The following is a 22,682-nucleotide window of genomic DNA, read 5'->3' as shown; positions in this document are numbered from 1 at the left end:
TATTTTTAGAGATATTTTGATTACTCTTGTTGAAAATCTTTGAAACCCGTATTTTGGTTGTTAGATATTGACTTATTGTTTCAAAGATTGATTGAAAATACACTCTTACTGTTGATTGATCATTGGCATTAGATTGAGTGTTGTTGCACACATATTGCATTGAGCTTATAGTTCTTATCATATTGAAGTGCAAATATGCTTGTTGGAGAAGCACATACATTGTACACGAAATTTGTATTCATTGTTGTATTCTAGTACTTGTGCATACTGGTACAAATATGCTTGTTGGAGAAGCACATTCATTGTACACAAAATTTGTATTCATTGTTGTATTCCAGGCATGGCCTGAGGGGACGTTGATCTAGCCCGTAAGGATCGGTAGGGTCTTCTTCGCCCGTAAGGAGAGTATGTAAAGGTTAAGGTTAGCCCTACTTTAATTTGACCTGGTTGTAACTGATGCTGCTCCACTTGTTAAGTGAGCAATAATGGTAATTTTTGGGCTTGCAAGCTAAGGCGGGTACGTAGTCATAGTTGGCCGAATCCCGATAACATATTGTGTGTGCATTTTAAATGTCCGTAATTTATATTCCTGCACATGTATGTTATTCTGTGAATGCTATGCATGATTTAATTTCCGCACATTTTATTTATCTACGCATTTGGGATTCCATATACAGCCCCTAGGTTGTGTATTATTGCTTGTGGAATTGAAATCAATCTAAGAAGTTTTAAATACCCAATTCACCCCCCTCTCGGGAATATACCAATTCCAACACATCATTGATTTCTGACTTAGAGCATTAGCTACCACATTAGATTTTCCTAGGTGGTAACTAATGGTACAATCATAGTCCTTTATCAGCTCAAGCTATCTCTGCTGCATCATATTCAACTCCTTTTGGGTGAAAAAGTACTTAAGACTTTTATGATCTGTAAAAATCTCGCACCTTTCATCGTATAGGTAGTGTCTCCAGATCTTTAGTGCATATACTACCGTTGCCTATTCCATGTTGTGTGTTGGGTAGTTCTTCTCGTACTCCGATAACCTTTCCTTACTGTATTAAGACACACCCGAGTCCCTTCTTAGAGGCATCACTGTAAATCACAAATCCACCATCTCCTAATGGAATGGTCAATACTAGAGTAGTAACCAGCCGCTGCTTCAGTTCCTGAAAACTTTGCTCGTAGTCATCGGTCCACTCGAACTTTATATTCTTTTTCGTGAGTCGTGTCAGCAAACCTGATAGTTTAGAAAAACTTGCTACAAATCAGCGGTAATATCCTGCTAGACCCAAGAAACTTCTAATCCCATGCACGTTCTTCGGTCTCACCCAATCAACTACCACTTCTATCTTACTCAGGTCCACTGATACACCTTTCTTAGACACTACATGCCCTAAAAATGCCACCTGCTCTAACCAGAATTCGCATTTCTTAAACTTTGCAAACAACTTCTTCTCCCTAAGTACCTGAAGTACCAACCTCAAATGAGTTGCATGCTCCTTAGGACTCCTCGAATAAACCAAGATTTCGTCAATGAATACCACCACAAATTGATCTAAATACTCGTGGAACACCTTGTTCATCAAGTCCATTAATGCTGTAGGAGCATTGGTCAATTCGAAAGGCATAACTAGAAATTCATAATGGCCATACCTAGTACGGAATGCAGTCTTCAATACATCTTCTGATTTCACCTTCAGCTGATGATACTCGGATCGCAGATCGATCTTGGCGTCGATGCACCTCCTCATCGACCCATCCTTCTTCTTCACAAATAACACTGGTGCTCCTCAAGGTGATACACTCGGTCGGATGAAACCCTTGTCAAGTAACTCCTGTAACTGCTCCTTTAACTCCTTCAATCCTACTGGGGCCATTCGGTAGGGAACTTTCGAAATCGGTGCCGTCCCTGGAGTTAACTCAATAGCAAACTCCACCTCACGATCAGGAGGCAATCTTGGTAAGTCCTCTAGGAACACATCTGAGAACTCCCTTACTATGGGAATATCCTCCAATTTAAGCTCTTCCCTAGGCGCTTCCTTCACAAATGCAAGGTACCCTTGGCATCCCTCCAGAATTAACCTCCTCGCCTGAATGGTTGAAAGGATCCGTGGTGCAAAGCGCACACATGATCCTACAAACTTGAATTCCTCCTTTTTATGACAATCGATACTTGCATAACTGGCCACTAGCCAGTCCATCCCCAGAATGATATCAAAGGGGTGCATATAAAAAACAATTAAACCTATCGGCAACACTCTCCTCTGAATCTCCACTGGAAAATATCTAATCACCCTACTACATACTACTATTGACCCTGACGATGTAGCCACAACTAACTCGACACCTAATAACTGTACGTCTACCCCAGATAATTTGGCAAACCCTTGGGAAATGAACGAATGTGTCGCTCCTGAATCAAATAATACAACAGCTTTATTTGAAAGCATGTAAATGTTACCTGTCACATCTCTTGCATTCTCAGCGTTGCCAAGAGTTAAGGAATACACCTTCGCCTAGGTCGTACCCCTCTGATATCCGCCTCGCAGTGCCTTATTACCTCCCCGATATGGCTACTATGGGGGTGTGTTACTCCTCGGTGGGCAGCAGTCTCGCACCATATGCTGGGGTTGACCACACTGGTAGTAGACACCTGATCCAGCCATGCACTTCCCTAGATGCTGCTGGCAACAAGCAGGAAAAGCAGGGTATGATGTGGTACCCTGAGATACACTACCACCCATCTCTCGTCGTTGGCCTCCGCCACCACCATACCTCTTCCAAGGACCCTGCCTCGCACTTGTATGAAAACTAGAAGGCATTGGCCTCTTCTTCGAGTCCTAAGCCTCTACATCCCCCTGCAAGCTCGCCTCTGCCACAGTAGCTTTATCTACGAGTGTAGAGAACTCCTGCACCTGAAGCACCACCACTTGCTTTTTAATCTCCTACTTCAAACCCCTCTTGAAATTCCATGCCTTCGCAGACTCGTTTGACACCATGTAGGGAGCAAATCGTGACAACTCCACAAATCGAGCAGCGTATTGTTGAACTGTCAGCTGTGCCTGAGTTAGGTTCAGGAAATCCTATGCCTTCGCTTTCCTGATAGATGCTGGAAAATACTGATCAAAGAACACTTCTCTGAAACGGCTCCATGTCATAGCCACCACTACTAGTCTCTGCTCCTTTAGCAGCTTTACCACTTCCCACCATCTCTCGGCCTCTCCAGTAAACTTGAACATCACATAAAGCACCTTCTGCTTATCCGTGCAATGCAAAACAACCAAGATCTTCTCAATTTTCCAAATCCAGTTCTCCGAATGGATTAGGTCTATACTCCCTGTAAAGGTAGGAGGCTTTAGTCGGGTGAACTGATTAATAGAACCTCCCAGCTCAGTAGTGGGGCAGTCTTGCCCCATAGAACTTCGTATAACCTCGGCCATAAACTATTGGGCAAAGTCCCGTAGTACCACCGTAAAGTCACTACCAGCCTCATGGCCAGCCCCCTCACTGCTACTCCCTCCGGCATTAGCAATATTGTCCCTGGACTCCATCCTGAAGAGACAATCGAGAAAAAAAATTTTAGAATCTTGATATCCTGCATATTTGCTATTACTATAATACTATAATACTTACTTTAATAAATTAACTTCCCTAATGACGACATACTCTGCCAACTTAATACTCCCATTCTAGCTCAAGTTCCACCTCTTCACTAGGAAAAAAATCGTCAATGGATTGCCGTAATTTTCTGAACCCGTCTACTAATCTAGAAAAACACAGAAGTCTGTCAATGGAATTTCTACCTCCAGGCTTATGAAGCAAAACTCAACATTCCTATTCTACCCATTCCTATCTTCCTATACTCTGGTATGACCTCCTAACCTTGTCTAACCAAGTCTACAAGACCTAACAATTTGGTTGCTCTGATACCACCTCGAACACCTCGACCCTCTGCTCGGGCCCAAAGTGCTACTAAAACATAACATACACATTTCACTGATACCATAAATAAATACAACCCATCCTAACAAGGGAAAATGAGTGTTACATCCCCATCATCATATACATACACAGCGAAAAAATTTCTAATACATCAAACACATTCCAGAGTTTCTAACTGTTCCTAACTACATACCAAATCCATATCATAATATTACAAACCCCAAAAGCATAAAAACTGCCATCTATGACTCACCAGCTCTGACAATATCTAACAACTGTCTATCACCAGCCCGATGGTACGCTAGACTCAATCCCTCGAAGGACCTAAAACATGATTTGTATGATAGGGTGAGACACCTCTCAGTAAGATGGATCATATATCTGATAACATGACCTAAAACATGACCTAAAACATGAGATTTCGTGTAAACATATATCTGATAACATTTAAATACATTTAACTAGCATTTTAAAACTGTACTGAACGATATATCTGAAATTACATAATTTCTGAGTAACATACTGTTGGCTCAATATAACCCATTATATAGTAAATATGTCCATATATGCCTAGAAGATACAACCTGGATTGCTGAATTAGATTTGTCACGCTGTCACATACTACTACGACATGCTTCCCCCCATGACGAGTTGTGCGGCCTGTAGGTTGGACCTAGCATACAGCCGGTCGACTATAGCTAAGTCAAACTAAGTAGTAAGTGTCATTGAGGCTACCTTATAACTGGAATTCTGCATCGGAGGGTCACCTGAAATTCTACATCAGATGGGCCCCCCAAAATTCTACATTAGGAAGTACTCCCCAGGACTCCAATTGACTATCCAATACCCACACTCTATCTAAGACATGTGGTTACACTATCTCCTGACATATAGCTACGGTACCATGCTCATAACATAACATTATATCACAGGGCTCTAAAGTCATATATGGCAATTTACATCGTAATACTGAAATCATAATTCATTTTCATAAAACTGTATAAAACATAAACTGTTTATAATCCCGTGGAATATCTATCATAAACTGTCTAGGCATAAAATCAGCATATCAGACTCGGTATTTAGCCATCATATCACAAATCAACTTATAGTTGTCATATCATATCTTGGCATCTAGCTGTTACAATTCAATATTACACAAAACCTATTCATTCATGCGAAATAAAATTGTACTCATGCCATACAATTTTTTACCTGGTAAATCATAAATAAAATAACTGCTTGAGAAAATAGACACTGTGCTGAAAATAGGGGTTTGAGTATCTCCAAGTTGTTATTTTACTAAAATATAGATACGTAAATAAGTACAGGAAAAATGGAGATAATCAACCCTACTACCTTTGGTTCATATTAAAACATGCCTATGGTTTGAAATCACAAATTCCAACCGGTGAAAACGTTTAGAAAGCCCAGTGCTTTAATCCAAAAATATCATATTCCAATTTAATCAGTTGGTTTTGAAAATAACATCGGTTAATCGAACCCTAGGCTTGAAAACCCTAGAAAAGCCGTAACTATATACATATAAACATATCCAGTATTTCAATTGGTTAAAACTTGCAAAAGTAACTGACATATTATAATCCCCTTACCTGGTTTACAAGAAAGCCCTAAATCTCCGCCCTATGGCGTTCGAAGGTCAAACCCCTAGTTTTGGAGTGGTGCCTGAAAAGTCTCGATCAAAAATCCACTCCGTTGGACTTGTAGAGAATTTCTCATAGATCCTTGTAGCGGCTTCCAATCGTCGAATTAGGTGACGAACGGCGAGAGAACTGAAGAGAGAGAGAGAGAGAGAGAGAGAGAGAGAGAGAGAGAGAGAGAGAGAGAGAGAAACTGATTTCTTTATCACTAAGCAACCAAAAATCCTATTTATAAGCCGTTGACCTGGTCACATTCGTCAACGAAATGGTGCCTTCATTAGCGAATTGCAAAAGAATATTCGTCAACGAAAGAAGACCTTAGTTGACGAACTCTAAACCTGGAGTTTTAGTCGTTCTGGATTTCTTCGTTGACAAAGCCCTGAACTTCGTCAACGAACAATAGAAGGGCCTTTGTTGATGAAAACAAGGGATTCGTTAACAAAGCCTACTGAAATTCCATTTTAAATTTCCTTTTCTTCTTTTCATATTTATTTCTTTATTTTCTGGGTTCGAGTGTCTACATTACAATCCTTACAAGATAAACGATCCCCCTTCCTAGTTAAAAAGAAATCTATTTATTATGTTCACTCTTGAAAGTTATTAAGTGTTCTTCTCCTTTTATTATGCATCATCGGTCTCATTTTTATCTTTACATCCATGACTTCCATGTATTCTCTTATAACTTATATTATCTTTTCCAATGCGTCCATTCAAAAAAACTCTTATGAATATCTTTTCATACATTAATATCCTTTTTAAAATACTATTATTTTTTAAACTTTTTTGCTAAGCCTATTTGGAGAGCATACACATTAATGACGTCTACTATCTCGAGACCTATAACTATCTTGATTTTAATGATCTTATCTACTACCTTTTGACATCTATACATTATCTTTAGCTCTTTGTCTACAATAATTCTCACCCTATTTTTATGTTTCTCTTTTCAATGTCCCAAAGTTTAAATCCTAATTTTTCAATTTCTCTAACTTTCTCCCTCACCTATTTTGTATTTTAAAGGCAAATTAAGTTAATTTTCCTTCTAAACATTATTTCAACTATTTCCATATTTTTGTTTGTAAGAGTCCTCATATTCCAAGTCGCTAATTTAATCTTAATTTCTTATGCTAACTTATTCGTCCTCTCCCTTCTAAACTAATCCAATTTATTCCCTTGACTTTGGTGGATTTGGTAAGAATTAGTGATATAAAGATCTGACAAAATTTTATGCTCACTATCAGTCGCCTAACGCAATCCTACTCTTTTGTTCAAACTTGGGACCAACTATGTGCGCAAAGATAATTTGTGTTACATTGACAAAATACAAGTTTGATTTTTTTTTTTTTTTAATGCAAATTTATTTTATGTAGACAATTTTTCAAATCACACCCTATTATCAGTGGAAATCACACAAACACCTCAATGCATTTAAAAATTTAAAGCATACAATTTTGGCATGTGAATCAAAAATAGATTAAAATTCAAAAATCCCGTACCATAATACTTTTTTTTAAAATTTTTTTGTAAACTTAAGATTTGCAAATCGAAAACACAAAAATTTGCAAAACTTGGAGTATACAAAAATTTTCAAAAAGTACTGGGGCATGAGTTTTTTGAATTTTTATTTAGATTACTTTTGTATAAAATAATTGAACAATAATAATTAATTTAACCACTATTTTCTTGTGAAAATACTTTTATTTTTTATTTCTAATTTTTAAATAATTAAAAAAATGCTAACTTGTTTTAAAATTTTTCAAGTTTATATCTATAAGAGTTAAAAAAAAAAAAAATACTTTTTAGTATTTTTTAGATTTTTAACTCTTATTTTGTATATGTAGGTATGTAATTTAAATACTAAACTTTAAATTTGTGTTGATTATCTATACAGTTTCTTCTAAATTCACCGAATTCCAAAATTCATGATCCCAAATGTCATCCCATATAACTTTTGAAAATTGAAAAACACATTGTCTTTTCTATAATTATTTTAGAATTCAAAAAGTAAAAAAAAAAAAAAAAATTATTTTGCACATTCAAGCAAACTCTTTATTTTCTACATTTTAAATATGAGTCTTGAAAAATAAAAAAATAAAATAAATATTTATATTTCTCTGGAAAAACTAAAAAGTTGAAAATGGAAAATATTCTCCATTATTAAATAGACCCAAAACTTTATCTAGTTTTTCATTTTTTTGGCTCTCTCTACTACTCGCATTAATTAATCACTTAATTTATTCATTCATTTCTTTTAAATTTCCGTTCCATTCCACAAGCCAAACATGACCAAAGTACCATTGAACTCATTTGATAACGTCCTTCATTCTCTAATCTAACTCTTGTATGCTAATCTCATTCTTCTTAAGAGCTCCCCCAAAACTTTCTTATTCTACCTCTTCACCAACTTCTTTCTCACAAGTTGTATTGAAAACTAAAACCTTTTCACCTTTCCTCACACATTTTTCCCAAGAACCCCTAATTAACTTGGCAAATTATCGATGACATAAATCTTATGTTTTTGAACTAGAAATACTAGGATGACTAGACACTAAACCAATTGGTCACTAGTTGGATAAAAATTTGGGGAACCCATCGTACAAACCAAGTAGATCATCCTTCAAGGCAATATCCCTTAAACCATACTGATAAAAGTTATCAGACTCTAGCATGCTATATGAAACCCAAGACCCTCCAAGTTTCTCAAAGGAATATCTCGAAATCGCCTCCCAAGATCCATTAGGAGAATGCTGCAATCAACTCATCCCAATAAAACTTAGGACATTTTGGAACATACTCAATGGAGAGAAAACCCACAAGTTTATCAGTCCCACTCGCAAACCTAAGAACCCAAATAACAAAAACCCTCTCTCCTTTCTAAAGACCCAAAGTCGAAAAATATGAAGAAAAGAAAAATTTTAATTTAATTTACCTTTTTATATTTGGTTATCGAAGAAATTGAGAAGGAAAAAGATATATGATAAATCATGAATAAAATTTTAATTTGATACATGATTAACATTTTTTTTTAATTCTTAATCATATTAGAATGCATCTTTATCTTTAAAACTATTTAAGGTAGAGATAAAATATGATGAAAATATATGTTCATTTTATTTTCCTTTTTTGTTTTTTCAAATAAAATCCTTCAGGCAAACAATAAAAATATATCTTGAAATTTTTTCCCAATTCATGGTCCAAAGGCATGACTTCATTTTAGTAGGACTAAATAATAAAAATATTTCAGAAAGAGCTCTACTGCATCCTTTATATATATATATATATATATATATATATATATATAAAAGTAGATGATGCCGCCAGCTCCATCTTTTGATGTTTGCTTCTTAACTCCTTGATCATGTGGTCTATTATGCATTAAGCTTGAACAAAATTCAATAAACCAAGAACAAAATGTTAGGAAGATTTAGACCATGTGAATTCTTCATCCAAACAACATAACAAATGTAACTAAAAGAATCAAATAAGAGAGTACTAAGAATTTAACTATAAAAGATTTAGAGCAGTAACACTCATTTGGTTACCAACTAAAAAACATTTCTTTACTTTGGGAGCAAAACTCAAACCAAATATTACCTGAAAAATGTATGAATAGAATCAAGAAAATCCTATAATGCAATCTCACACTTACAAAGCCACTGAGCTCCAATTCTTTACAATGAACGGATAAAGAAAGATTAGCATCCAGTATTATCTACTTTATCCATCAAGTAGAACATAAAATCGGATAATAGACACGGTCACGATGCAAGTGACACTCAGAGTGGGATAGCCATATGCTGCATCTTTTTTTTCCCTAGCACAGCGCAGTGCAAATAGAAGTCACTTGTCCTGACAGCAGATTGTCATAAAAGGTTTCTGGAATCTGGGTATGCTATTAACAGGGGAGAACACGTGACATTTGAATTCAACACTAATATGAAGAAGAGAAATTTTATTGAAGACCCATGAAGCTCCTTCCACAAAGAACATTTCTGCAAATGAAATGAGAGGATATGTCAAATATGTATCAAGGAGCGTAAAGACAAAATGCCCAAGCAACAAACAAATTCAATTATGGATCAATACCACAGGGATAACTCCGGATAGCAAAATTTCTTTAGTGATATTTATAAGAACAATAAAGAAATTAAAAAAAAAAAAAGGTGACTGAACAGAAGGAAAGCATTGACTACTCAATAATTCATAACAAAAAGAAGTGCAAAATAATCAGCCGAAGCTCTTGGATTATTTCAAACATTGCGCAGGGAGGAAATCTAAACATGATTATCATATGAGATTGCCAAAGTAATGGCTCAGCTATTCTGTGATCTTTTTCCTCACAGTACTAATTACCAGCCCCTTGCTTCACAGTGAATTAAAAAAAAATATATAGTGGGATTATTTCGCCATTTTGCAGAAATAGTCAGTGCAGGTTAAGCAATTTATCTATAAATTGTGATCTGTCATGAGTCTTTAGCACTTAATCTGATTTCTCAGCATCGTATGTCTCATTATTGTGTTAATTAAGCAGTCCATTAAGCTTTGCCTAGTGTCTGAAAGAAGGATATAATCAAATATTTGATACACACAAACACACACAAGGGGTGAGAGAGAGAGAGAGAGATATGAAAGTGATATAATCACAATCAGAAAAGGTAAGTGAGGTCATTTCTAGAAATTCCCAGCTGCCTGTCCTTCAAACTAAACTAAACTCGTTATGATGTCATCATAAGCACAGTGAACTCATCCCAGAGAGCTACATCCAATTATTAGACAGACTGAGTTCTTGGGAAATTCTTTCTACTGGTGTGGGTTCTTTCTGGACCCCATCCAGTCCCAGTTCCAGCACCATACCTCAAGAGGGATGTCTTTCCGTAATTACAAAAACAGGGAGGGCCTTTCTCTTGTAACTTCCAAGACCATTTGACCCCCAACCAAAACCTAATGATATTGTACATCAACTGCATTGTCTTTTTCATAACAAATGTATTTGCTTAAATTAGGAAGCAGTTATAATACTAATAAATCACATTGGGAATGAGAAGATATTTCAACCAACGGGAACAGCTATAGAAGAGTGATACACATGAGTGCCAGAATTTCCTTTATTTTTAGCATCAAAGTAACTTATATTACCCACATCACAAATTAGGAGTACACCTAGAATAATAATAAATTAGAAAATAAAAAATAAGTAAATGAATGATGAATAAATAAATAATATTTCAAAGTTCGAGAAATGTAGGTACTGACAATAGACATCCCCGTTGTGGCTTTTGCTTCTTCTCTTTTTGTCTTTGAGGTGGCTTGATAACTACTTTAATGGCAGCATCAAAAACGGCTTTCACATTCTGCAATTGTACAACAAACGTATCCATCAGCTAGAAACATCAAGACCATCTTACAAAAAATTTAGCCATATAGGTGAAACAGGTGGGTATAGAAAGGGCTCTCGACTGCGGAGATTCAACACATCAGATGAAAATCTCATTCTCCCTTGTTTGAGGAGGTCGCAAGAAAAAAAAAACACCCACCCAGGACTGTAAGCACCTAATTTCATTCTTCAAGCCTAAACTAGGTGTGTGCGCACTGGATGATGCAGAGCTTCCAGACACAACTTTCATACTAGAAAGTTCTCCTCTTAAATTCAGCCGATAATATTACAAGTAACTCCAAAGAAGCTGGCAGGAAGATCAGTGAGGAATACTGGAGTATTTGTACAACTATCATTCGACACACATACATTTCTCGTGAAATTGCTAGCTGCTATCAAGTTATGTATACCAGATCTCCTTGAAATTGCAGCTTATAAAATACAAAAGAAACCATTAAAAAAAATGACGGAATAACTTGCACTGCAAGCACAAATCATTCTTTACCTGCTGAGTTTTTGAGCTGCATTCAATATAATATGCAGCCCCAATCTGTTTACGGAGTTCCTCTCCCTGATTATACAAGAATGATGACCATCAATAGCACTGATCAAATGTCTGGCCAAGATAGAGCACAAACCCTAATGAATAAAACCATACCTGTGCAGTGGTGACAGGTACCAATCCAGGATGATCAGCTAAATAGTACCTGTCTTCGCGAAGATCTTTTCATCCATGACAAACCATACATTAATATCAGAAATGATCAATTTCATACTTAAGTAACAACATTGATGAATTTAAATTTTACAAAAAACAAACACAAATATCAAAACTACATCCTAGATGTACTAAAGCCACCGCTTGATCTGGCATGAAAGCAGGAATGATTTTGCATAGTAATAATCCCTGTTAAAAATGTGGCATTGTGCAGGTCAGCTCAATCAAGTCACTCAATTGCAACACATTACAAAAATTGAGAGTTTAAACTTAAGCAACCTTTTGTTTTCTTTCTTAATTTTTTTTGGGGGAGGGGTGGGGGGACATGGAAGGGGACAAGTGCTCAAATTGATTTTAAGCAGCAAAAAAGTGGAATTCTATTCCAAGTAAGCTATCAGGCAATCAGTAAGTAGAGGGAAGAGGTTGGAAGAGGAAAACAAAATGAAAAGACAACTGATTGATGCAAAGGCATAATTCAAATGCCATACATTGGATACTTGCGCCAGGAAATAAGTCAAATGGCTAATGGAAAAGATTTATTCAGATTGGAATTCACATTACAGATATTATAAAATTCAAAGGTCAGCTCTATGTTGTACTGCTAGGGGAATTTGCATTTTCTAAAACACTCTGTTAATTGCTTAGAATTGAGCTAATGTGACCTAGATGGTTTGCAAAAAAGACATTTAATTCCATCTTGTGAACTTTTGAAACCTAATCACAATAAACAGGATGTGATCAAGACAGTTTCAACCCTTCTGCAAGTAACTTAGTGCCTGGGCACAAGAAGATTAGAAGTCACAATGGATCATATTACTATTTATTCTCAGTTGGAGCTTTAGGATCAACAATTAGTTATTTTTAGAGCATTTGATTGATCACCATATAAAGTAACCTACTCTTCCTCAACACTATTTTCCAATGTCGACAAACTCGTAAGTAGAATTTTCAACAATATCCCCTTCACATGTATTTCAACCACTCCCTCTCAAGACAGAAGTAATCATTTTATCACTCAATATCATGCAACCAAGCAGAAGCCGTTACTCAAACCATGAAAAATCCTGAAAACCATGGGAGTCCACTCCTTTATGGTATTAGCATCCATAAGATCCATAACTCATCTTCCATGGGTTCAACATTCACACGAAAACATGCATGAACACTTAAGCTCAACTTGAACCATCAGCTCTAAACCACTTGTTAGGACTGAGGAAATCTTTGGGTAGGCTTGACATACATGGGTTAGCACCAAGTTGACCCAAAAGCTTAAGCTATCAGGTCTTGGGCCCAATTCTCCACTCAATTTTCCAATATGGGGGCAAACTTAGTGAAATTCTCACCAATCTCTACCTCACTTGTGAGTCTATATGACTTCCCCTTGAGTGGAAACCATCTCCTTTTGGGAGCTAAGCCAATTCTCCAACAGTTGCTCAATGGGCCTTACAACTACATCTTACTATCTTTGATTGCGTTTGAAGTCTCTTCACATCAACCATATGACCCATGCTTTGACCCTATTTAGATCCATCCATCCATCCTAGATGTTGTTATATGTGGCTCATATATTGAGTAGAACACATGTACAAAGAAAACATGGTTCAAAAAAGCAGAGAATCTAGTTTGTAGAAGAAACCATTGACGGTTTGCAGAGTTGCATCGACGGAGTCAAGCTCAGGAAGAAACCATCGACGGTTACATTGAAGGTTTGGTCTCAGGAATAAACCGTCGACATTTTTTCTAAACCCATCGACAGTTTTGCTCGGTTGCTTAGCGCTGTTTTTGAATTGGGAAGTTGAATAAGTTGGGATTTCGGGGGGAAAACCTCCAGGGGTTGAATAGGGTTAGCATATATACAATTGTTGTAACCCTTGTTTGATAAGATAGTGAAAATTTACAGTTGTTTGCTCTAGTAGACGTAGGCATTGCCGAACCACGTTAATCCTTTGTGTCATTATTTTATTACTTTCATATGACCTGTGTGATTATGTTTCCGTATTATTCATCATTCGTTGCTGCACTATACGATTGGTTTCCACACGCTGCGGATTGATTTGCACAACAAATTGGTATCAGAGAAATTGGTTACAATGGCTACTGGGAGTTCTTCTGCAAAGTTCAACGTTGTCAAGTTTGACGGATCGGGAACTTTTGGACTATGGCAGAGAAGGGTTAAGGATCCGTTAATGCAGCAGGGTATGGTGAAGGCATTATACGGAAGTCAACCGGAAGACATGGACGAAATAAGTTGGAAGGAATTGGAAGAGAAGGTTGTGGCGACTATCAGGCTTTGTCTGGTTAATAACGTGTTGTATCACGTCATAGATGAGGAATCTCCAGCGGCAATTTGACAAAAGCTGGAAAATCGGTATATGTCCAAATCGTTGACGAACAAGTTGTATCTTAAGCAAAAACTGTATTGGCTTAAGATGACAGAGGATTCGAATTTGAACTTGCACATCAATGTATTCAATCAGATCATCAATGATTTGATATGAGTTGATGTAAAGTTCGAGGAAGCAGATAAGGCGTTGATGCCACTGACTTCCCTACGTGCATCTCATACGTATGAAAATTTGGTTACAACTCTGACATGGGAAAAAAAACCCTGAATTTGGAGGAGGTCACAAGCGCTCTGTTAGGATTTCATCAGAGGAAGAAAGCCAGCAATGAGATTTCACAAGGTGAAGGGCCTGTGGTAAAGGGTAACCAAGAACGTGGGAGAAGCAAGTTCCAGAGCGGATCGAGTAACAACAAATCTCGGTCCCAGTCTAGGAAGAAGAAGGACATATGGTGTTTTAAGTGTGGGAAAAAGTGACACATAAAACTAGATTGTCCAGAAAGGAAGAAGGGGAATGCATAAAATCAAGAGGGTTCATCAAAATCAATGAATGTAGTGGAAGAAGGAGATTCAAAGAGCGGTGATGGTGATATGCTTTCTATTTCATCGGGTTCAGATCACCTCACAGATTCTTGGATCCTAGATTCGGCGTGCTCTTATCACATGACACCATATAAAGATTAGTTCAACACCTACAGGTCAATAAATTCTAGTTCTATTCTAATGGGAAACGATGCTTCATGCAAAATTGTTGGAATAGGGAATATCAGAATTAAAATGTTTGAAGGTATTGTGAGAACATGATGTGATGTTAGGCATATACCTGATCTACGAAAGAATTTGATTTCATTGGACACTTTAGATTGTAACGGGTTTTGTTACAAGTCTAAAAGTGGGGTAATGAAGGTGCATAAATGCGTCTTAACGGTGATGAAGGGAGAGCAATTAGCAGGAAATATCTATTCTTTGTTGGGTACCACAGTTCTAGGTGGAGCTATAGAGTTTGAGTCAGATAATACTATCTTGTGGCATATGCGGTTAGGGCATATGGGTGAGTATGGGATGATGGAGCTTTATAAGAGAAATCTTTTGAAGGGTGCAACATGCAGGCTGAATTTATGCAAATATTGTGTTCTCGGGAAACAGAATAGGGTGTAGTTCAAAACAGCCATACAGAAGATGAAGGAGATTCTTGACTATATTCATTCAAATGTTTGGGGGCCGGTAAGGGTAGCCTCACGGGATGCACATATGTACTTTGCGAGTTTTATCGATGCTTACTCAAGAAAGGTCTGGGTGTACTTCATGCGGCACAAGTTAGGGACGTTTGCCAAGTTCAAGTTGTGAAAAGCTGAGGTGGAAAACCAGACCAAAAGGAAGATTAAATGCCTTAGGTCAAACAATGGAACTGAATACGCTGATTCGAGGTTCATGGAGTTGTGCGAGCAGCATGGCATAAGGAAACACTTCACTGTACGCAAGACACTACAATAGAATGGTGTGACAGAAAGAATGAACAGGACTATAACTGAAAGAGCTTGGTGTCTTAGGTTGAATGTAGGGCTTGCAAAGAACTTCTGGGCAGAGGCAATAAGTATGGCGTGTTTCTTGATTAACCGATCACCAAGAGCATCACTAGATGGGAAAGTTGCAGAGGAGGTGTGGATAGGCAGCGCAGTAGACTACTCTAATTTGAGAGTGTTTGAATGTCTAGCCTATGTGCACATTTTTAGTGAGGAGAGATCAAAACTTGATGCAAAGTTTAGACGGTGTATCTTTCTGGGAGTATCAGAAAGGTGTGAAAGGGTTCAAGTTGTGGGATCCAAAGGCAAATAAGGTGATAATCAGTAGAGACGTGGTTTTTATGACAAAGCCACGCTACAGTGTACTTAGGAAGAAGAAGAAAAAGAAGAAAAACAAGTGTCAAAAAACTGTAGTAGCAATGAGCATACGGTGCAAGTGGAGTTAGAGACTCAGAGCAGAGTTAACAATATTCAGAATGCAAGGAGTTCTAACTCGGGAGATCAGCAGCATCATAGTATAGCTACACACAAACCCAAACGCACTATTAGGCCACCGCTCAAGTATGAATTTGAAGATTTGGTGTCTTATGCACTTATTACAAGTAGTAAGGATCCTACTACTTTTGCACAACCAAGAGAAAATTAGATGGATGGGTACTATGATGGAGATGGAGTCACTGCATAAGAACTAGACGTGGGAGTTGGTGGACCTTCCAGAAGGGAAGAGACCTATAGGATGCAAATGGGTGTATAGGGGAAAACCAAGTCATATCAGGTAAAAAGAAAAAAGAAGTTCAAGGCTCGGTTAGTAGCAAAGGGTTATTCGCAGAGGAAAGGGGTTGATTATGATGAGATCTTCTCCCCTGTGATCAGACGCACTTCCATCAGGGTAGTGTTGGGATTGGTGACACATTTTGATATGCATTTGGAGCAGATGGATGTAAAGACAACATTTCTCTATAGTGATTTGGAAGAGATGATTTACATAGTACAGCCAGAAGGGTTTAGTCAACCAAAACAGGAGCACTTGGTCCGTATACTAAGGAAATCACTTTACGGGTGAAGCAGTCTCTGAGGCAGTGGCATAAACGTTTTGACTCCTACATAATCCAAATTGGCTACAAGAGGTGTGAGTATGATTGTCATGTTTATGTAAAGAGTCTTGATGATGGTTCACTGATTTTTCAGTTGCTTTATATGGATGACATGTTGATTGCTACAAAGACTATGACTGAGGTTAATTAGTTGAAAACTCTGTTGAGCAAAGAGTTTGACATGAAAGATTTGGATGCGGCCAAAAAGATTCTTGGGATGGAGATTCACAATGACAGAACTGCAGGGAGATTGTGATTATCTCAGGGCAGCTATGTTGAGAGGGTGTTGGAGAGGTTTAGATGGATTATGCAAAACCGGTGAGTATGCCATTGGCGAATCATTTTCGATTATTTACCGCCCAGTGCCCAGAGATGGGTTATGATGTTTGTGACATATCAAAGGTCACATATGCCAGTACAGTGGGGTGCTTAATGTATGCTATGGTATGTATAAGACCGGATCTGGCACAAGCTGTCAATGTGGTGAGCAAGTTTTTTTCAAATCTGGGTCGACAACATTGGGATGCAGTCAAATGGATTTTCAAATACTTGAGGGGTACTACAAATTGACATCATGTTTAGTAGGCAACAGAGTGATCCGTTAGTTGTGGGATATGTGGATGCAAACTATGCAGGAGACCTGGATGACAAGAGGTCTACAACAAGGTATGTGTTCACCCTTGTGGAAGGGACTATTTGTTGGAGGTCCATGGTACATTCTCTAGTTGCACTATCTACAACTGAATTGAAGTATATAACAAGGGCCGAAGCCGCCAAGGAAGCATTGTAGCTTATAAGATTGGTCAAGACGTTGGGTACTCAGCAAGGTGGAGTTCAGCCGCGTTGTGATAATCAGGGTGTTATTTATTTGACGAAGAACCAGGTGTATCATGCGAGGACCAAGCATATAGATATAAGGTTTCATAGGATCCACGAATTGGTTTCTTTTGGTGAACTCTTACTTGAGAAAGTTCACACTTCTGAGAATGCAGCAGACATGTTGACAAAGCTTGTTACCACAAATAAGTTCAAGTATTGCTTGGACTTGATCAACATCTCCGGATGCTAGACGGGAGGCGTCCCAACATATTGTCCCAAGTGGAGCTGTGGGTTATGTTTTCGTTTTCTCCTAAGGGAGGTATACTTGCCAAGGGGGAGATTATTGTAATATGTGACTCATATATTGAGTGGAACACATGTACAAAGAAAACACGATTCAGAAAAATAGAGAAGCTGGTTTGTAGAAGAAATTGTCGACGGTTTGCAGAGTTGCATCGACAAAGTCAAGCTCAAGAAGAAACCGTTGACGGTTTGGCAGAGACCATCAACGGTTACATCGACGGTTTGGTCTTGGGAATAAACTGTCGACGGTTTGTTTGAAACCATTGACAGTTTTGCTCCGTTACTCAACATTGTTTTTGAATTTTGAATTGGGAAGTTGAATAGGTTGGAATTTCGGGGGGGAAACCATCGGGGGTTAAAGAGGATTAGCATATACACAATTGTTGTAACTCTTGTTTGATAAGATAGTGAAAAATTATAGTCGTTTGCTCTGTGGACGTAGGCATTGCCGAACCATGTTAATCCTTCGTGTCATTATTTTATTGCTTTCATATAATCTGTGTGATAGTATTTCCATATTATTCATCGTTGGTTGCTGTACTATACGATCAGTTTCCACACGCTCCGCATTGATTTGCACAACACTAGATGATCCTTATTAGCCTTAATCACATACTTGATCATCCAACAATTAGCATGTTAGGAGAATTAACTTTTCGACTTATCATTGTCATTTGCCCATATCATTAGCTCTTATACAACTTGTTAGCATTGGAGAAATCCCCAAGAATGTGCTTGATAAGCACAAGTGGCACCAACTTGACCCAAAAGCTTAAGCTATCAAGGCTTGGACCCAACCATGAACCATGTATATAAGCCACTCATTCTCCACTCAATTTCTAATGTGGGACAAACTCACAAGTGAAATTTTCAACAAGTAGTATTTGAAAATAATGAGAAAAATGAGTCCAATTAACTAGAGAATTTCATTTCAATTAACATATTGTCCTTGTGTTGAAAATACACTACACTAAGATGTTCTTCCTTCCGAGATGTTAATGAGTCCAATTAATTAGTGAATTTCATTGCAATGAACATATTGTCCTTGTGTTGACAAGTACACCACGCTTAGATGTTCTTCCTTCCAAGATGTCTAGTTGTCCTCCTAATTTCTTTCCTAACCCATAATGTTTGTGACCGCGGAAAGAAAAGACTTAAAGCCTAATTCCTTCCCCCCCCCCCCCCCCCCCACCCTCACACATCACCGATTTTCATAATTTTTAAGGTCTTTTCCCTTATTCTTCTCAATTAGCAAGGAACAAAAATGCATTGATTAAAATTCCTAAAATGCAAGATCTTTTAAACAGCTTCTTTGAGGGATGGAAGGGGTAAATTGCAATAATGTCTCTTGAAATCTGAAGACTATGGCCATCTGGCTATTGATGTGGGTACTCTCTATTGTTATGATATATAAGGCACCACACTTTATCAGAGCCATTGAGAAGCCCAAGTCAACTATTGTTGCATACATCAAAAAAGGGTATAAAAGGGACAAGTGTTTTTCATGCTAGAAGGGTCCTTTTATCAAATTTAAAGGCCATCCAAATTGGTTACTGAAGTATGATTTATCATGCAGATCCTTAAATTGAAAGAAAACAAGGCACAATCCTACATCTGCAACTGTGATAAGTGATAGCCCTCAATATAAATAATACATTAAATTTAATGAATTTGTCCAGATCAATTCACCAATACCAGCATATCACTCAAACTTAAAAAGGTGCTCTTTAACAATGTATAAATTGCACAGATTGCTTGCTCCAGCTTCTAATATATTTATTCATTGCTTTCCTAGTTGTGTTACGGATATCATATAACATATGCCAGTTTAGTGCCCACAACATACCATTCCGGGGTTTTAATCCCCTAAGGTTCTTATCACTCAGTCACTTTATACTACTTGAAAGAAAATTAAAGGTAGGATCAACAGAATGCATGAGGTGGCAGCATAAGGTTCTTATTGCTAGTTTTAGTGCCACACTCTAGACAAACTTTTTTGGGCTCAAAGCTCATTATACTGAAGGGTAATATGACAAATCATGCAATATGGTACAACAGGCAGCACAGCTCCAAAGATGCCATTAGCTGGTGTTAACTAGATATACTAGAAACAGTTGCAGAGCATATATAACAAGAAACCAATCAGAAGGGATTGTATATCGCCATGAATCAATATTAAGTTAATGATACTGTGCAATCCTTGACTTACCCAATTTGGTGCCTACAAGTACAACTGGTATGCTTGGTGCATAATGCTGAAGTTCAGAGATCCACTGGACAAGCAATTGTGTATTAGAATTTGCAAAATAAATACGAACAACTCATCCCAGGGCAATCAAAGAAAATCCACAATCTTCTACTAATCGCACCTTTTTGAGTACATTCTCATAGCTTGCACGGCTAACTAATGAGAAAGCCAAGACAAAGACATCTGCCCCGCGGTAGCTCAAGGGCCTTAATCTGTTGTAATCTTCTTGGCCTGAGAACAGGATTGAAAACAGAATTGATGCAGCCAAGTTGCAATATTTAGCAAAACTTTGCAGGATAGACCAGGATCAATTACAAGCCCATAGGCTCAATTGTTTTAAAAACTCAGATAAATGGAAAAAAAAAAAAAAAATTTGTTGGAAGGGAGTAGATTTCAGTTTTGATAAAATTTTACCAGCTGTGTCCCAGAGGCCTAAGTTCACTGTCATGCCTTCAGCCACCACATTTGCACTGAAATTATCAAACACCGTGGGTATATAGTCCTGACAATCACCAGATTGTTGGGAGGCATAAGAAATGTTATTCTACGCATAAAAAAAATTAAGAAGAAAAACAGAAGACGCAAGAAAGAAGAACCCAGAATCATAAAAATTCAAAGATTAAACATCTCAAATATATAAGTACAGAAAATTCAAAATTTTAGAAGAGAAAACAACTAAATTCCAACGCAGACCAATTTTGTCCTGAAAAATAAGAAGAAACACAAAAACCCAGAAACTGACATGACGCCTGAAAAAGAGAGAGAGAGAGAGAGAGAGAGAGAGAGAGAGAGAGAGAGAGAGAGAGAGAGGGAGAGTCTAGAAAAAAACAAAAAAGCTGGAAAACCCAGATGCATACAAGCATTAAAATAAGGAATAAACCAGAAAGATATAAAAAAAGAATCCAAAATTTGGGAAACCCAGATGGATCTTTTGGAAGGAGAAAGAACGTACAGTGGGGAACTTGTTACTGGTGTAGCAGATGAGCAAGCAAGTTTTCCCCACAGCCCCATCTCCCACTGTCACGCATTTGATGAACCTTGAAGCGCTTGAAGCCATTGAAAAATTACCCAAAGAAGCTGAGAAAGAAGAGGAAGCAAAAGGAAATAATGTGGGTTGGCAGCCTTCGAAACTTTTGATTCAAAAAGAGAGAGAGAAGCAGTGGCCAGAGGTCACATGATTCTCATTCATTCCCTCCCCTGTAACACTTCCTTTACTTTCCATTCATTTTGCTTGCCAAGTAGAGATTTTGCTCTATTTGTTTATTGTTGTTATCATCGATTCTTTGGTAAAGTCGTTATTTTTATTATTATTGTTTTCTTTTTTCACTTCTTTGGAAGGACAGGTGGGCTTTCATTAATCTTAGAATAAGTCATACTAATACAGAGTGGGTGAGTAAAAAAGATGGATAATTTTTTTTCCGGGTTTCATCATTTTTGGAGCGCCTGCAGGTGGCAAACCCTAAACCCATGATTGAATGTTAAACCCATTAATTTTTCGTTTCAAATGATTAGTATTGAAGTTGGGAGAAATATCATTAGGTTGCTTGCACATTTTGTTTCCCAATCTGCTATAATAAACAACCGCTAGCATGCGACTCTGTGAACTCTAAATGCTGTTTCCAACTGTCCCTAACCCATTTCAACTCCAATGCATGCCACATTACCATCACCATTACGTAATCATTTTCCCCTGTATACATATATTTCAATGTTAAATATGTAAAATCAATCTTATTTTTATTAATGATAAATATATGAAGAAAGAAACTCATTTTTAATATATTTATAATTTTAAAAATGGACACACTGTGAGATCTTATGTATAATTTTCCCAATATTCATTAGTATTAAAATCCAATTGATGCATGTTGAACATCTAAAATATAATCATGTAGATACATAGGTCCTTCATATAATTTCCTACGGTGAGATATTTTCTTTTTTCAGCTATTACTCTAGTTGCATATTTGGTACGTCGAAATGGAATGAAATTAGATGAGGTGAAATCAAATTTTTCATTTGTTTTCTCTATTTTTTTCATTTAAACTTTCATTTCATTCTTTCTACTCAATTTCATTCTAAGCTACCATACTCAATTTCATTCTAATCTACCTGAGATCTTTTAATTCTCTTTTCTATCTTGAATTTGATCCGCCAGTGGCCACAAATTTAAGGCATGTGATGCTTTATCTTTTTATTTGAAGTCTCAAACGCACTAGGATTTCCACACACTAGAAAGAGTTGGCGTGAATTAAAATTTTTTAAATGAGATAGTGTTATAAATTTGAAAATTTAGGATTCATATAGCCAACCCATCTAGTGGAACTTAAGAATTGGTTTGATTGTTGTTTGTTGAATTTGTATGAATTTGGAATCAACTCAATACAATTTTAAATTTCATTTTATTTAGATTCACACAAAATTAATTATATTTTTGGAGTGATCTTAAATTTTGAATTGTATTGAATTTGGATAAAATATAATATAAATTTATATCGAAATTTGTCCAAATTCATCTTGATCCAAATTCAAGAATCGAAATTCATACTCCCAAATGTCATGTAAATTTAAATCCAAATTCTATGCTTTTGAATGGAATGTAAATGTAAATCAAACAAATGATCATAGGAAGGGCCTAAGAATCATTCCATTTTCA

The 22,682-nt window shown here is 37.1% G+C and overlaps 1 protein-coding gene across 1 annotated transcript; it reads right to left on the bottom strand.

The window, feature by feature from the left end:
- Positions 1 to 9,120: 9,120 nt before the first annotated feature.
- LOC131145573 (rac-like GTP-binding protein ARAC8) lies at positions 9,121 to 21,598 on the bottom strand. Its single transcript, XM_058094731.1, has 8 exons — positions 20,979 to 21,598; positions 20,441 to 20,528; positions 20,148 to 20,257; positions 19,988 to 20,051; positions 11,639 to 11,703; positions 11,486 to 11,551; positions 10,860 to 10,957; positions 9,121 to 9,598 (listed from the first exon to the last, which is right to left on the bottom strand). The coding sequence occupies exons 1-8, from the start codon at positions 21,081 to 21,083 to the stop codon at positions 9,559 to 9,561; spliced, it is 636 nt and encodes a 211-aa protein (XP_057950714.1). The 5' UTR covers positions 21,084 to 21,598; the 3' UTR covers positions 9,121 to 9,558.
- Between the last annotated feature and the right edge of the window lie 1,084 nt (positions 21,599 to 22,682).

This window comes from Malania oleifera, chromosome 13 (genome assembly GCF_029873635.1).
Source record: "Malania oleifera isolate guangnan ecotype guangnan chromosome 13, ASM2987363v1, whole genome shotgun sequence".
Lineage (NCBI taxonomy): Eukaryota > Viridiplantae > Streptophyta > Magnoliopsida > Santalales > Ximeniaceae > Malania > Malania oleifera.
Note: the sequence above shows the minus strand (reverse complement) of the source record. Positions and strands in the feature narration are given on the sequence as shown.

Bases quoted from the DNA above. Each gene is read 5' to 3' on its own strand.
- LOC131145573 (XM_058094731.1), bottom strand. From the start codon at position 21,083: ATGGCTTCAAGCGCTTCAAGGTTCATCAAATGCGTGACAGTGGGAGAT. The intron at 11,552-11,638 runs GTATGGTTTTAT...TTGTATAATCAG, and splicing joins TACCTGTCACCACTGCACAG to GGAGAGGAACTCCGTAAACA. The intron at 10,958-11,485 runs GTAAAGAATGAT...GTACAATTGCAG, and splicing joins GCAGCTCAAAAACTCAGCAG to AATGTGAAAGCCGTTTTTGA.